Source organism: Paramormyrops kingsleyae, chromosome 1, assembly GCF_048594095.1.
Source record: "Paramormyrops kingsleyae isolate MSU_618 chromosome 1, PKINGS_0.4, whole genome shotgun sequence".
In the NCBI taxonomy this organism is placed as follows: Eukaryota; Metazoa; Chordata; class Actinopteri; order Osteoglossiformes; family Mormyridae; genus Paramormyrops; species Paramormyrops kingsleyae.
In genome coordinates this window covers 63,859,527-63,875,108 of record NC_132797.1, presented here as the reverse complement: position 1 = coordinate 63,875,108, position 15,582 = coordinate 63,859,527, and the positions used below count along the sequence as shown (strand labels likewise).

Here is a 15,582-nt window from a genome sequence, read left to right as displayed (position 1 = left end):
CAAAAGTGGGTGCGGTCATCCAACGTGCCAGGACTCACCGTCCACAGATGGCTTATGAAATCATTTAATCTTCTATTCATATTTCACTGTATACAGACTGTATATTGTTAATCCCCCTCCTTCCTGTGCACGTTGGTAGAAAAGGGCCATTGCAGTTAGGCTCCAGCTCTTTAATATTAAGGATATGCATCATCGCTAGGTTAATAAAAATCCATGCTCTAATTGGCTGTGTGTTTGAGTTTAAGCTATACAGTTATGAGATTGTCGTTAAAATCTTTCATTTCTGTGATCTGATGTTCCTGATGTGCAGTGGAGCTGGATCTGATGCTCATACTGTCATTTTATGTCCCTAATCTTTGAAAGGCTCAGCTCCTTGTTGTTCTCTCACCCCCCCCGTCATGTGCTTGTACCTGTCCATTCAAACAGCATGATTTCATCGCCTAGTGATAACATGGCTGCCTCACACCTCACTCTTCATTCACAGCCAGCTGTTTTGTGCTTTGCTTATCACTGGTCCTATTCCTAACCCAGGCTGAATTCATTGGTTACCCCACCTCTGCCTGTTTTATATGACACGCATGTCCTGTGAGGGCCGTCAGAAAGTGTGCTAATTAGGCCCCCGTGAGAGTGATTTAGTGACCTCTGATTGCTGTATGCCTTGCATTTCCTATAGGCCCTCGTGAGATTAAAGCACATCAGTCTTGTACATTATGTCTATTGTTTAAGTACCATTAGTGGTTTAACTGCTTAAGTAGCAATGGTTTTTTTTTAAAAAAGTCCAGCGTAACCAATGAATTCAGCCGTAACCACTTGGTCATGTGATCTGCTCCAGGATTAATGTGCATGCTCTGCCTTTCGGTAAACACTTTTTCCCCCCTTGCTCCCCTTTCCCAGGTTCTGAGTCATCTAGTAGTGTAGGCTCGTCCACGGGTTCACTCTCGCGCCCCCAGCCGGCGGCAGCGGCACCCCTACCTCTCCTGCCCCTAACCCCAGCCGGCCATGCCGCGCCCGCCCCCGTGGCCTACCCCGGCGGCAGCTCCGTGTCCCGCGAGGGGGGCGGGGGCGGCCTGGCGCCATCCACTGCTAACACTAGCTACTATTTGCTTCCTCTGGAAGCGGCCGGCATCCCTGCTGGCAGTATCCTGGTGAACCCGCACACAGGTTGGTACCGGCTGCTCTGGGTCCGTCTGTCGGGAGCTGTGTGCGTGTGAGCTCCCTCGTTGCTGTATATGTTTACCTAACATAACCACTAACACTACTCACATCTTACAGTTCCATCACCGGGGGCCAGGGGGCGGGGTTTAAGGATGCACTGCAGTTACATGGCGTGTATTTCATGTGGTGGGCTGAGGCACAACTAAATAATTTCTGAGGTATTAAGTGATTTTTGAGTCGCTTTCTTTAAAAGCAGCCGTGGGATGTTTACAGAGTTCAGTGGAGCTCTTATTGATGCACCGTAACGGCGCTGCTTTCAAGTGGCACCTCTTTCATGTAAATAACATTTCTCCAGGGGGGGGTGGGGTGGAGTCTCGGCTTCTCTCTGAAGATGAATGAATGTGCTGTTAGTCATTGCAAGCTGCCGTCCGGCACAGAACGGCCTGTTGAATGACGGGAGGGAGCACTTTCCCCGCGGCTGATGCACGTCTGTCTCAGCTGTGCTATTGGATATGGAGTCTTTGGTTGGCCTTGCTGATGGCCGAATTTTTTTTTTCTTGCTTTTAGCAAAATTAGGCTTCCTAAAATAGAATGAGGTTTCTTTTTTGGGGGGGTGGGAGTGGTGCTGCTTTGAAAACATTTAAGAAATGTAATTTCTTGGGCTTATCAGTGGTGTCAGACGCTCTCCAGACGTGTATGGCATGGACCTCAAACAGACTTTCACGGTTGTGTAGGAGAAACACGTTTTATCTGCATAAGCAGGAATGGTCGCTTGTTTTTAGTACCACCAAATTTCAAAACATGCAGCATGCCTGATGATGGTGCCGTTCTCCTACCAGGTCAGCCTTTCCTCCACCCGGATGGCAGCACGGTTGTGTACAGTTCCAGCATGGCACCTCAACCAAGCAGGACCCAGCAGCCCCTCTCCTTGCCTCCACCGCCGCCTCTACCCGTGCCACACCCGCCTCAGTCGGCTAATCACGTGCTCCCTCAGGTCAGTCCGCTGCTGCATCTCCAATCATGCCTGGCGGGGGTGGGGCAATGCATGCAAACCCTTTAATCTTCCACTGTGGGGGGTAGTTGCGGTTTCTGAGGGCCCCCTTTGAGTGGAGCACTGCAGAAACCAAAGGGCAAGGTCCTTGATTAGATTGTGCCGCATCCCTGAGACCTCGTTTGGTTTGTGCAGCCAAATGTCCTCTTGTTGTTTTCTATCCCTCCATCTTGTCTATTTTATTCGACCTAAATATGGAAGTTAATGCTGTCAGTTTTGGTGTGTTAATCGTTGGTTAGCTCTACATGATTGAGGGCTCCTTCATAGACTAATACTCTGAGGGCTTTCGAGCCTGAAACTCTGTCTCTCTCATGACTAAACGCACGGTGACTCCGCCTCTGACCCCCACCCCAAACCCCTTGCCTCCTCAGCCGAATCGGTCCCTGCCGCCTCTGGCGCCGCCGCCGCTCCAGTTCTCCGTGGTGTCTTACGCATCTCCGCTCCTGCCTGTCTCCTCTAACCAACAGTACACTGTGGTACCGCTCCTCTCTTCCTCTTTCTCCTTCCTCCACTCTGCCTGTCTGTGTTTTTCTCACTGACTGAGCCTCTGCATGCCCATCGCCGTGTGTTAAAAAACTGTCCATTTTGCTTTTGATTTTTTTTTTCTTAGTGGCGATTAAAGGATTATTGTGTGAATCACCAGTTTGTGTGTGTATATACCCACAACTTACTTGTATAGTTTGAGTTTGCTAAATAATACTTCATTCACATTTTTTATTTATTTATTTATTTTTTTTACTAAAAAAATGATTCTGATCAATGAATAAAGAAAAGCAGAATGGGCAGTTGATCCCTCATTGGATATTGTGATTATCCACTGTATCCAGTTTGTATTTATGGATTCTTGAGTTAAATTTGCATGCTGAAAGTTGTCAGACTAAAAATGAGCCATTTCAGATTTTATTATGTGGATTAGGAGCTGGGGGGGGTCCCTTTATATGCTCCGCTGTGCTGTCATTCCTGCTTGGTGACATGAATCTCCTTGCTGCAACGTCTTTTCTGACCTCCTTCCACTGACGAACATCTCTTAATGACTAAATAATTAAGTGTGCTTTAAATGATGAATTTTTGCAGCAGATATGAAGTTTAGTATCCGGTGACTGAAACCGTCACCGTCTCTCCCCCAGTTAACATCAGGGTGTGGCGAGTAGCCCACGCCAGCTCAGGAAAGATGACGGTGCCTTTTCTGTTTCTCATGGCTCTTATTCCCCTACTCCGGTTCCACCCGCAGCAAGACAACCTGGGGGCTCAGTTCAGCCACATGAGCCTGGCCCGGCAGCCCTCCGCCGAAGCCCCTGAAGGCCACACCGCTGTGTACCCCTCCTCTATGGTGCTGCAGCCCGGGCAGCAGGGCGGCTACATTGTGCCGCCCCCAGGGCAGCCCGTGCCCCCCACCTCTGCTTTCCCTGGCGCTGCGCCCTCCGCGGGCCAGCCTGTCGTGCAGCAGACCTACGTGCAGCAGGTATCTTCCTCCACCCCCCCCCCCCCCCAAATTGAAACTTTCTGCTGTATCGTGTCCTGATCTGGCTACTGTACCACCTGCAGTGTAACGCACAGCTGTTGCCAAGCTCACTGTGAGTAATCCCTGCTCTGCCCTCTAGATGCCTGCATGTTACTGTGCGCCAGCTCAGTACCCGCACTCCAGCCAGGCATACCGGGCCGTCGCTCCCGTGCACTACGGCAACCCGCCAAGCCAGCCAATGCCACAGCCGGTCCAGCCTGCAGGTAACTGGCACGCTTGCCCAAAGGCATGCTGGGAATCCACTGCACTCTGCTCTCATCATACTGCTTCTGTCTCAAGGCAGCATCCCTTGCCGTTCTTGCGGGTGCTGTGATTTGGTGTCGGTATGGGGAGCCTCATTGTAACATTGTGATTAAGTGCTGTGAGTTAGGGAATATTCTAGAGGAGGATGTAGGTGCCGTTTGGACCGAGACCCGGAGTGGCCGGATGCGGGACCGGGGCGCTGTCTGAGAGGACTACGATTCTCACAGTGAACCGGTCTCTTTTTCTGCCCCTCGCTCCACTTCACAGCCTCACGTCCACAGCTAATCATTGCTCATGGGCGGGGCAAACTCAAGACTGAAGGGCCAATCGGAGGCCCTATTTGAGCTCGGCTCTGGCCCCTTTCATTGGTCTTGTATTGCAAATCTGTAATGTGGATGGGAACCAATAGAGTGATTTGCAGGAAGCTGGATTATTTTCCTCTTTAATCAGTATCAGTGTGTGAATTCCTGAAGTGCATATAAACCATGGCAGCAGTGGCGATGCCTAAATGCAGCGCTGGCAGGCATATTTAACAAACCGCTTAGCCAGAAAATACAAGCCGATGACACATTCACTTTAAATGTGACTCTGCATGTTCTGCTCCGTTTATTTTTGTATAGCACCCTGCCCAACAACACTGCCCCAAAGTGTTAACATGATTAAAGTTTAATAATTTACAATATCTATTCTGAGGGCATACGTAGCAGCCATTAGCGTCATACATTTTTAAAGTCCGTAGGGTTGGGGGTGGGCGCGGAACAGGAAGGCAGGAAGAGAAGATTAATTACTTTCTGTGAAGTTGTGTTCGTCTGTGCTGGTTGGTATTCAGTGCTGAGCCCCTGGACGGCTGCTGTGTTTGTTCATGTTTAGTTTGGGGAAATATTTATGAGGCGTGTCTCAGTGCATCTCCCTGGGGCGCCTGCCTTAATGTGGCTGCAGCAGCCAGCGGCACTCGGGCTTCTTGCCTAATATTTTTATTATTTTCATGGGCTGGTGACACTGAGTGTGGAGAATAAGGTCTTGTGACATGTAATGCGTGTGACGTCTTTTCTCCTTAGCTCCTGCTCTCCGTTAAAAAAAAAAAAAACACACACACACAAAGGAGGCTTGTGCCAGCATTGTCTCTGCCCCAGAGCCCTTCTCCCATCCCCATGCTTGCCCCCCCGCCGAGAGCATGTCATCAGAAATAACCAAGCAGCAGCCTTCTGGGGACCATCCGTTTCCTTTGTCCCACTTCTTTCATGGCTGCTGTCTGCTGGGAAAATGTCCCCAAGGCAGCACAACCTGGGTGTGTCCTCTGGACGCTTTTCCCTCTTTACCCAGAAACCCTTGCTGTTGGCTTAATTCTTTTTCCCTCTCTGTTAGGCTTCGTCACCAGTACTGTTTATAATCTTTGCATGTTTGCCTTGCCCTTGTCATGATCTCCTCCATATATACACTTATGTCCACTTTTTGCGCTGTAAAATAAGGCTGTCTGTGCTTTTAGCTTACTGATAAATCTGTTTGATTTAGGCTTGCATTTAGTACATGTCCAGTTTGGGTATGTTCATCTTTTTTATATTCTTCCTGCAATACCTTGGTCAGCCTCACAGGGAGCTCCACCATCTGACACAGCTCTCCCCTGTTCCTGCAGCCTATCAGGCCGTGCTGCAGAATCCGACGCAGGGATACCAGGGTGTTGTGGGAGTCCAGCAACCTCAGAATCAGAACCTCGTCAGCAGCCAGCACAGCAATATGGGGTCTCAGATGCAAGGCGTGATGGTGCCGTATCCCTCCCTGCAGCCTTACCAGGTCAGCACGACGCGGTGGCGTCTCCGTCTGAGGGGGTGGAGGCAGGGGGGCCGCAGAATTTAACTTCTTTAGTTTTTATTACTTGGGGCAGTTTTATTATTTTTCCTTTCCTTAGGGAGTGCGCAGATATGAGTGGTGCAGATAATTAACTACTAATTGAATCGCTAAAGCCAGCTCAGAGTGTAATGGTTGGAATGTGGGAATTGGAAATCGCATTGAGAGCTGCTGTTCTCTCTCTCTCCTTTAAAGCGACAGTACAGTCGTATTTGTTCCTCTCTATGCTGTCCGGCTCCACCAGGGCTAATGCGTGTGTGCGCTCCCCCCCCCCCCCCCCCCCCCCGTCACCCAGGTGTCCGTACCCCAGGGCTCCCAGGGTGTGACCCAGCAGACCTATCCGCAGCCAATCATCGTGCCTGGCCAGTCAGTGCAGGGCCCACTGGCAGGACCCGGCGTGCAGGTGTACTACAGCGCCGTCCCAGCTGGCCAGCAGAGCGCCCTCAGGTGCATGTCCCTGTCACCCCCCCCCCCCCCCCCCCCCCCCCCCCCCACCGCATGGTGATTTACACAGCATGGCTGGAGCATGGGCCCATAAGGGGGTGGGTGCAGATGCTCTCCATTACTCTTCCTGCCGTCACAGAGGAGGGGGGAGGCTCATTTAGTGGGTCGCCATCACTGTGATTTATGAGCCCCGGTGTCCATCCGGTCTTAATATAACGGCGCCGGTCCCATGCCATCAGTCATGTGCCAACAGTACACCATCTCTGCCATCCTGTCATGTGACCCACAGTGTACTCCCATCGCTGTCTGTCCGGTCATGTGACCCACAGTGTACTCCCATCGCTGTCTGTCCGGTCATGTGACCCACAGCGTCTGCCATCGCTACCTGTCCTATATGCTTCTTATGGCTGTTTAGCTGTCTGGAAAACTTACCCCCTTGTTCTTTGTGGGTGTCTGTTTTCATCCCCTCAGTTCCTCCGTGAGTTTCCTGCCCCCCCCAGGCTCGGAGCAGATGCAGTTTCCTCGGACCTCTTCCCCCTGCAGCTCTCAGCAGCTGCCTGGCCAGCAGTGCCCAGGTACCGGGGGCTGTGGCCCCCACCACCAGCTCATGTGCATGTACCCCTGGCCGCCACACGCCCTTCCTGTGTTCTGTTCGATGTCACAGGCTCCGTCCATTTGTATATATGTGAGATTAGAGACCATGTCATAGATAAGGGAGTGTGTGCGCATGTGGGTCTTTTTCCCAAGGAGAGGACTTGGGGTTTATCGGTTTCCTTGTAATCTCCCCAGCATTATTCTCCTTTAAATACCATGGTGCAAATGTTTTAACCTGGAGGTAGTAGGTGCCCAATAGAGAGATCGATTTTGCTGAGGTGTGTTTATACATCATGCTGGCTTGAACTAGCTGCACTTTCGGCCTTAACATAAAGGCTCATTTTGTGGTTGCGGAGCGGTCGTGAATCTCTGTGAGCCATTATGTTTAAAGAGCTAATTCGAAGTACTTTCCCATCTTTACAGGCTAATTAATGAACAGATACGGACTTGTAATTAAAATAATTCCTCTGTTGCTTCTTTCCTCATTATAGCCATCTTTAAAAAAACCCTTACGGGCTCCGTAAATGTAATTTGCCATTTTATGCTTCCTCAATTAATGATAATTCCTCTAATGATGAGCGCCTCTGATGACTTTTTTGGCCACCCCACCCCCCCCAACATAGCAAATTTTAAAACTCCTTAAAAAAAAAATAAATAAAAATGAACGTCCCTTTCAGATCATCAGATGAGGTTTCTGCCTGCAAGTCTGCTGCTGCCGCATGGAATTTAATAATGGGATTTGGAGAGTGGGCAGAGTGGGGAGAGTGGGGAGAGTGGGCAGAGTGGGGAGAGTGGGGAGAGTGGGGAGAGTGGGGAGAGTGGGGAGAGTGGGCAGAGTGGGCAGAGTGGGGAGAGTGGGGAGAGTGGGGAGAGTGGGCAGAGTGGGCAGAGTGGGGAGAGTGGGGAGAGTGGGCAGAGTGGGCAGAGTGGGGAGAGTGGGGAGAGTGGGGAGAGTGGGGAGAGTGGGGAGAGTGGGCAGAGTGGGGAGAGTGGGGAGAGTGGGGAGAGTGGGCAGAGTGGGGAGAGTGGGCAGAGTGGGCAGAGTGGGGAGAGTGGGCAGAGTGGGCAGAGTGGGCAGAGTGGGGAGAGTGGGGAGAGTGGGGAGAGTGGGGAGAGTGGGGAGATGTTAGGGCCTTTTAATGATCCCACTTCCTGCATGTTGACTTAGCATCCCAATATTCCTCTTTAATATTAAAGCAGGAAGGAAGAATGACACCCCCCCCCCCCCCCCCCCCACACATGAGTGGTTATTGTGTCGACTCTGCCCTTGGGGAAGAGTGTGGGTGAAGGGCGAGGGGGGGTGGGTGGAGGGGAGTAATATCGCAGAATTGTGCCAGTTTGGGGGGGGGGCACGAAGCAGCTCCTGAGGGACTATAGAGCCAGGTTTCTCCCTTGCGGGGGGGTCACAGACTGGGAGTTTCACCGCAGGTTTGCATGCGAGTGTCCTTGTAGCTATGCCCCCTCCCCCCAGTTGTGCCTGTGCACAGTTTCACATCACTGCAAACATATGCTCTCTGCTAGTTAAGGTGCACTTACACCAATTTGGGGGTTTATTATTTTATTCAGCTCTCTGCTGTTCAGTCCCCCCACCCTGTCATATTTCCCTCCCTTACCTGAAGGGTCCTCCATCAACATTCATCCTTGGCCTCACTGCTGCCGTGTCGCTCTCTTTATCGTCCATTATCACTGCAATGTATGCCAGAGTAATAATTAGCATAACACAATTACCAGTGGCACGCTAATCGAACTGGCTGCTGTGTTTCCTGTGATCGCCGTCGGCAGGCATGCCCCCACCCCATAGCAGTGGGATGCTCATGATGCAGCTCGCCTTACCCCCCAGCCACCAGCCACGGCCCCACTCGCCCCCCCAGTGGAAACACAACAAGCACCACAGCCTAGACCACCAGAGAGGCTCCAAGCCGGCCGAGATTGCCACTCTTGACTCCTCTCAGGTAACTGCCCCGTCCCCCCCAGGTCACACAGTTCGTGCTAAGTGGCTCGTTCATGGCAGGAACCTGGAAAGTGGCTCAATTTGCATTTAACTCCTTCATGGCTGCTGTAGAGCCACAGGCAGAGGATAAACAAGGTTGGGTGGAGTTGGAATCACTTTCAAACTGCAGTGACTTCATCTGGTCACTGTACTGTAGCACTCTGTGGTTAGTCCCTAAGCGGCTGTATCCTTTAACTCCAGAGCAGCCCCCAGCTGGGCAGCCCCGCCCCCTCTCCCGCCCAGTCTCCTGGCCCCGCCCATCTGACCAACATGAAGAACATACGTCCCGGTCTCGCCCCCGTCACCATCATGCCTCAGTTCAGCCGGCCCTTCGGCCCGAGTCAAGGTGAGCAGCCCGGCCCCTTATTTCCTGTCATCGGATGCTTGGTCTGCCCCCGTGGGCAGCGGATTACACAGCTGGGGCTGATGCTCTCCATCCCACAGGTGATACGAGGTATCCCCTGCTCGGCCAGCCCCTTCAGTACAACCCCCCCATTCGGCCCCCACTGCTTCACGGCCCCCACGTGGTCCCCAATCACCAGGTGAGTCTCCTGAAACTTCCGGTGCCCAGCCTTTCGGGTGTTGTGCTGCCTGGGCACCTGACAAATAATGCAAAAGCATGCCAAGCTGGCACACCCACATGTCGCCATCTCTCCAGGGACACGCAGCGATCCGGCACAGTGGCAGGGCGAGGAAGTCAACACGGAAGGCACTGTCTTCAGATCTCAGTGTAGGTGACCCAGGTAATGGGTGGGGCCTGATGTTGCTGTGGAAACAGCATTAATGACACCCCGCAACTATGGCTCGGAGCTCTCGGTTAACATGCAGGCATCGAGTTTATTTAAATTAACCGCAGGATTAAACTGGTTTATTGTGGGGTTCAACTGGATTTGGGAGCCATCGGGTCTGTTAATTGTGAGATTAAGATTCCCAGTTCACGACCTCTGGAGGACTAAAGTGCCGATAAATGGAGTGGAAGTTCTTAGGCACGCCTGTTAATATATACTGCCTGCATCTGACCATAAACAGTTGGGGAACCACAGTGACTTGCCAGCCAGTGGAGGGGAAAAACAGCATCAGGATGAAATGTGAAATTACAGTATTTGAATGAATGGCCGCATGTGAGGGATCCTGTCTGCGGTGTCCGGAAGCATCCGGTCACCGTTGGAGATGGAGCATGCTGGTTTGAGCACTCCCCCCACACGGCTGCTCTGAGGCACCAGTAGCATTATTATGGTTTACTGATACTCACACTCACCCATGGGCAGGGGGACTGACTTTGTAATGCAAGTCAGAGGATGTGATTTTTTCTCTTTCTTTCCATGTCTCCCCCTCCCTATCTGCATCCCCCCCCCCCAGTAATGGGGAGGGTCCTGGAGGTGACCAGCCTGCCAGAGGGGCTGAGCCGTGCCGAGGCGGACGCCCTGCTCGCCGACCTCTGCAGAGTAGGGGCCACCATCCGGTGGCTACCAGAACACCCCCAGCCGCATGCGCACCGCGGCCCCGGGGATGCCAGCGGCTCCCCCGACCGCCCGAAGCCCCCCCACACCCTGGCGTCCGCCTACACCATCCTGGCTTTGTTTCCCTCCAGACACGCAGCGCAGAGCGCCCTGGCCAAGCACGGCGGCGGCGGCCCCGCTGCCTTCAGGCTCAGAACTAGCAAAAGACACTTAGAGCTTCCCAACCTGGAGAGGGCCAGCTCCCAGTGAGGGTTGGGCCGTCCCCTCGTCCCCCGGCACCTGTCACTTCCCGTTTCAGTCACTCCCCACTTCCCGTTACCCACTGAGTTGGTTTGATATCATGGGTTTTCACTTATGAGAGACTTTGGGAATTTTGTCTTTGTGTTGTTCTAGCGATTTGAAAACGAGTTTATTCTGTGGGAGTATTCAAAACCAAGAATGCAGTTCCAAATATTAACCCATTTTTTCAGAATTGACTGGAACATATCAAATGGCAGCGGGTACTTTTTTTTTTTTTTAATTTGTTTTATATTTGAAATTCTGTTAGGCCCAGGCGGGCAGTACAGCTGCATCCTTTCCCCAATTCCACATTTTCTTGCCTAGTTTAGTTTTTAGTCCGTCAAAAGCCAAAAATCTACCTGAGGATATTCTGTGCTGGGTCTGGACCCCAGGGACTAGTCTCCCACGAGCCGGTTATTGTTCACTGTGGTCAGTTTACATGAATCATTACCGAACTGCCAAACATTTTTCTTTTGGTGCCTTCTACCACGAGTCCAGAGAAATCAGTCTTTTAAAATGTAGAACCCCCGACACTGTACATAATTTATATAATCTAAATACTTAAGTCCTCGTGGCGAACGTTATGGTGGTAACAGGCACAAATGAAAGAAAATATCAAGTTAAATATTCCTGGTTTTAATCTAATTTATGACTCTGAATCTTCCTGACGGCATGTTTTAGCAACCCGATCGGGATGTCGTCCTCTACCCTACCGTGTCATCGCCGCCATCTTCTCAGAACGAGGCCAACACTTCCGGTTTCTTAGTTAATCTTTTTAAATTATGTCCTCCTTGAAGGACTACTGGAAAATCAAAAGTTTGCACATTTATACTGTGGATTTCTTTTATTCCAATTCAAGACGGCTGTACAATTTTTGCTGGTGCAAATCATTTTTATTTGAAACCAATAAATGTTTACACCAAACGATGTCCCTTGTCCCAATCGGAGTGTTTTCTCCTATTCCTCTGACATATTATTCATTCTGGTGTTTTCCGGGTGGCAAATAAATACGTAGTGAAATGTCTTCACTTAAGTTTTGGTATATTCTCCTCCTAGCTGACTATTTGGTGGGGAGAAGAAAATCATCTTTTATAGTCATTTGACTAAGATTGTCTATGTTGTGCCCTTGTGCTTGCATTGAACCAATTACTGATCAGTTGTGGTTTACCTGCGATCCGCTGAAATCCGAGGTGTTCAGTTAGGTGTCTAGTAAAGTTGCCTTTTACATTCCTGGACGAACGGAATCCAAGTACATCTGGCCATCCCCTTGACACTACGGTGCAACCCTTTTGGAAAGCCGAGTAAGTCATCGTTCTATTTCAATGGCCGTGCTGCTCACGAATGAGTTTGACTTTTAAAAAAAAAAAAGGTGCGCTGAACATTTTGCTTCTATCGGATGCTATTTTGCGTGCAAGCTAGAACAAAGCCCGAAACAAGCAGACTCTGGTAGTATTTCGGAGATCTGGGTAAATAGTTTGATATGAGAAAATATACATGCATTTTTGTCAACTTCTTGATCTACTGGCTGCAATGAGATTTTCAATTCGAGCCAAGTCGGCGCACACAGGCCCACGCATTTACTGTATATGTACGTAAGAGTTTATTACCATGTAAATAGTCTGGAGGGTTTGCGAACTACCCCACCGCTTTCCATGTAACTAATTTTAGGTTTATAATGGAATAATATAGATTTGCCGTAAGATTTCTCGTGTCAGCGCGAGATTATGAAAGCGTGAGAGTTGCCAACCTTGTATTTACTTCAGCCCACTGCCCACTCAGTATTATGTTTGCAAAAAATGCAACGGAGCAATACATTTGCAATGACCGTTAGCAGTATAAATAGATAAATATGAAATAAAGCATTATTTACAATTGTGTTGTATGTACAAGGTAAGTAATATAACCATGGGTTAATTAAAAGGAAAACAAGCAGAAAGGAAGAATCGAATTACAGTGATACGGTATCTCCTAAGTGGTCATATCATGGGCATTGAAGTTGCCTGGCATTGTGTTGACATAGTTGAATAGTTTTACTCTACGATTAATTCTCCTGCAGGTTTTGGATTAGGGGTGTCAGTGATATTTCATCGAGCCGAATACATGGTGCAGATAATTACCTTCAGCGCACCGTTCGTTGGCCCATCCCTGTCCCGGACTTTCCATTGAGACTTAACTTGAAAATAATGTGTCAGGTCTGAGATGGCAGGTGTCGTTGTGGAAGTAAAGCTGCGGTCATTGTGTTGAAGCTCTGGCGACCCGAACCCTACCTGGCCGAGTGGGGCTAAGATCGGAATGATTCTCAATGACATTCCGCTGTACATCTATTCGGGGGTCGCAGGGAGTGGGCGTATTATGACGTTTTAAATGGTCAAAGACCAACATTATGATAGTTTTGGGTCACTGGAATCATTTTTCCATTTTCTTGTAAATCTGCAGCCCAAATGAGGCGCAAGATAAACTCATTCTGTGGGTAATGCTGGCTGCGCTTTGCAATAAGGAGTTTTACTCGAATATCTGTACGTGATTATCTTCACTTTAGATGCATCATTTTGTAACAGGATGAAGAACGAAAAATTGCAATTATACGTATATATAGACGCCAGAAAGCTCTGCCTGTGCGACCACTTCCTTTTTACTTTGCGGCCTTTAATTAGGTTATTTTTTTAAGTTGTTCCGACTTGACTTTTTATTCTTTGTGTGGCACTTTATGTGCTGATGCAGAGACATTTTTTTTTATCCCACTAGAAATAATTATATAAATGTGCCATCGGCTTCATTTTATGATTTATTGTTGTTCCTCGCACCTTAAACAATTAACCGAACAAACTGTTTATTATAAATGAACTGCATACTTTGCTTGTGGAGCTTGGGTAAAATAAAAGGGCATAATTAACTTCTTATTATTTACAGAAAAGCGCATAATTCTTAACGGGTTATGTTTTTCTTTTAATGGACCAGACCAATCAGCCAGGTTAATTTGGGATCCGGTCTCAATAAAACCAGCAAGCAATGTGGGTATGCCATATGTCGGGATAAATGCGTGGTGATGGCGCCACCTTGTGGTAATGTATGTTTACTTTTTTTATATCGAAACGGCCACAATTCCGAGAAGTGAAAGGTTTCAAAAACATCTTCATGTTTGGCTTTATCCTTTGAAAATGTGCGTCAGTGTCTGTTCAGTTCGATTTTATACGGGAAGATAAGGAATGACCTTTGAGTTTAAGATTCCGGACTACCCTTTTCCACCAGTAAAACTGGTGCTCCTTACTAAAAAATTTAGGTGTACCCAACACAACATTTAAATCGACATGCAAAGCAAGACATTCACATTCTTAATCGTATTACGGATAAATGCTTTGGCAATAAACATATAATTTACAGAAATATCAGTGTGGTGTTTTATTGTAGACTGTAGAGGACAACGTCACATAGAGTTAAGTACTGCATTAAGAGAAAAGGCATATAGTTCTTGAGGGCTGTACGCAGGTAGATGACATTCTGCACAGAATTGTCCCCAACCCGCGTTATGATGACGGTAGCCTCTCGTTAGATCTCTACTATAATCACTCTCTATCTCGCTCACTCGCACACAAACACACACCAGTAATTAAGCCTGGGTATCGTTCGTATTGTATCAATTTCAAATCTGATTTGGAATCTGTCATTTCAGTCAAATCGGACATTTCCATATATGTGTGTGTGTATATATATAATAATTTTATGGTGATCTAAGAGAAAATACATACAGTCAATCTTGGATGTCAGTTTGCTATTGATGTCAGTAGTGCTTTACATTTTTCTTTAACCTGCCTAAACTGGATAATACGCTAGTCGGTTAACGGTAAACAAGTCGGGTTTTATCCATAAAGCAGCTTAATACCAAGAGGTACATAAAGCTAAATTGAAACAAAGACTGACCGAACAAAACAAATAAAAAACAAAAACTTTCCCTCCGTAGCTATGTGTTTTAAAAACATGTTCTTAATCCACGGATGTTACACAATTCGTTTGAATGTATGTTTATAAATATTGGCCTTTGGGTTTAGCAGCGGACAGTTTCCAAACTGCATGACGACTGGCTTCTGGGCTTAACAACAGAGAATTAAAGACGGTGGCTTGGGGCCATATATAGCCAAAACATAGTAGCAAGCGATATCTAATTTTTGGTGCCGTCCATACATTACATGTAGGTATACGGTATTTCGGCTATATTTTAAAAAGCAACACTATAGGCCTATTGGTATTTTCAAATCCCCCATGATACAGTTCCTCCAAAAGGAAAAAAAAAGCTATGCTGCTATTATACCGCGAACCTAAATAGCCTAGTTATACTAATAAAAGCGTTTTCGGTTCGTAAACGTGAATATAATTTCAAGTACAAACGGGTTGTCGTCCATTAACCCTTACATAGTTGATTAAAAATGCAGGCGTGGGAATCGGTAAGTTGAACCGTAATTCAAAAATTTTATCAAACTCCCGGTTCTTCATAAGTTAGAACCGGTTCTCGATCCCTCCCGTTGTTTCATGTGATATACAACGACAGTTAAAAAAAGGCAAGTCGCACTGGTGCGCCTACTTATATTAAGTAGCACCCTCTCCAAAATAGTCGCATTCTGGAGCACCGCTTTAGTGGTCATCTTCCAGACCAAAAAAACCCTTTGAAGTACAATACTAAAGTCAAACAGGTTCACCAGGAATCGTAGAAATCTCATTTAACTTAAAATGGCATTATAATGGTGGGTGTGCTGTGACCCACGGCAGCCCTGTCCATCCTCCCAATCCTGAATACAGGCTCTCATCAAACTGCAAGATGGTTTCTTCTTTGCAGACTACTACCCTGAGATTTCCCTCTCCCTCTGACTCCTGTTGCCTTCTGCTTCCAAGGGTACATTATAAGGTGAGGGGTGGGGATTAGGATGAATCCATGTGCCCCTGAGTGACAAGGGCCCTAAAAAATTTGGGACATAATTGGATTGGTCCGGGTTTGGGGCCCAATATG

General features: G+C 48.4%; 1 protein-coding gene across 10 annotated transcripts in view; it reads left to right on the top strand.

The window, feature by feature from the left end:
- LOC111849473 (R3H domain-containing protein 1-like) overlaps positions 1-11,510 on the top strand; it is a 34,801-nt gene extending 23,291 nt beyond the window's left edge. For 6 of the 10 annotated variants that reach the window (XM_023822348.2, XM_072717545.1, XM_023822347.2 and 3 more), the window contains 13 exons: positions 895-1,161; positions 1,995-2,149; positions 2,578-2,682; positions 3,438-3,668; positions 3,808-3,931; positions 5,605-5,762; positions 6,112-6,263; positions 6,732-6,835; positions 8,637-8,806; positions 9,046-9,190; positions 9,289-9,386; positions 9,503-9,587; positions 10,204-11,510. In XM_023822348.2, coding sequence (XP_023678116.2) covers positions 895-1,161; positions 1,995-2,149; positions 2,578-2,682; positions 3,438-3,668; positions 3,808-3,931; positions 5,605-5,762; positions 6,112-6,263; positions 6,732-6,835; positions 8,637-8,806; positions 9,046-9,190; positions 9,289-9,386; positions 9,503-9,587; positions 10,204-10,553 — 2,144 coding nt within the window. In that variant the 3' untranslated portion in view covers positions 10,554-11,510. The remainder of the gene's footprint in view (positions 1-894; positions 1,162-1,994; positions 2,150-2,577; positions 2,683-3,437; positions 3,669-3,807; positions 3,932-5,604; positions 5,763-6,111; positions 6,264-6,731; positions 6,836-8,636; positions 8,807-9,045; positions 9,191-9,288; positions 9,387-9,502; positions 9,588-10,203) is intronic. The other 4 variants (XM_023822355.2, XM_023822351.2, XM_023822353.2 and 1 more) reach the window with 4 other exon arrangements.
- The last annotated feature ends 4,072 nt before the right edge of the window (positions 11,511-15,582 follow it).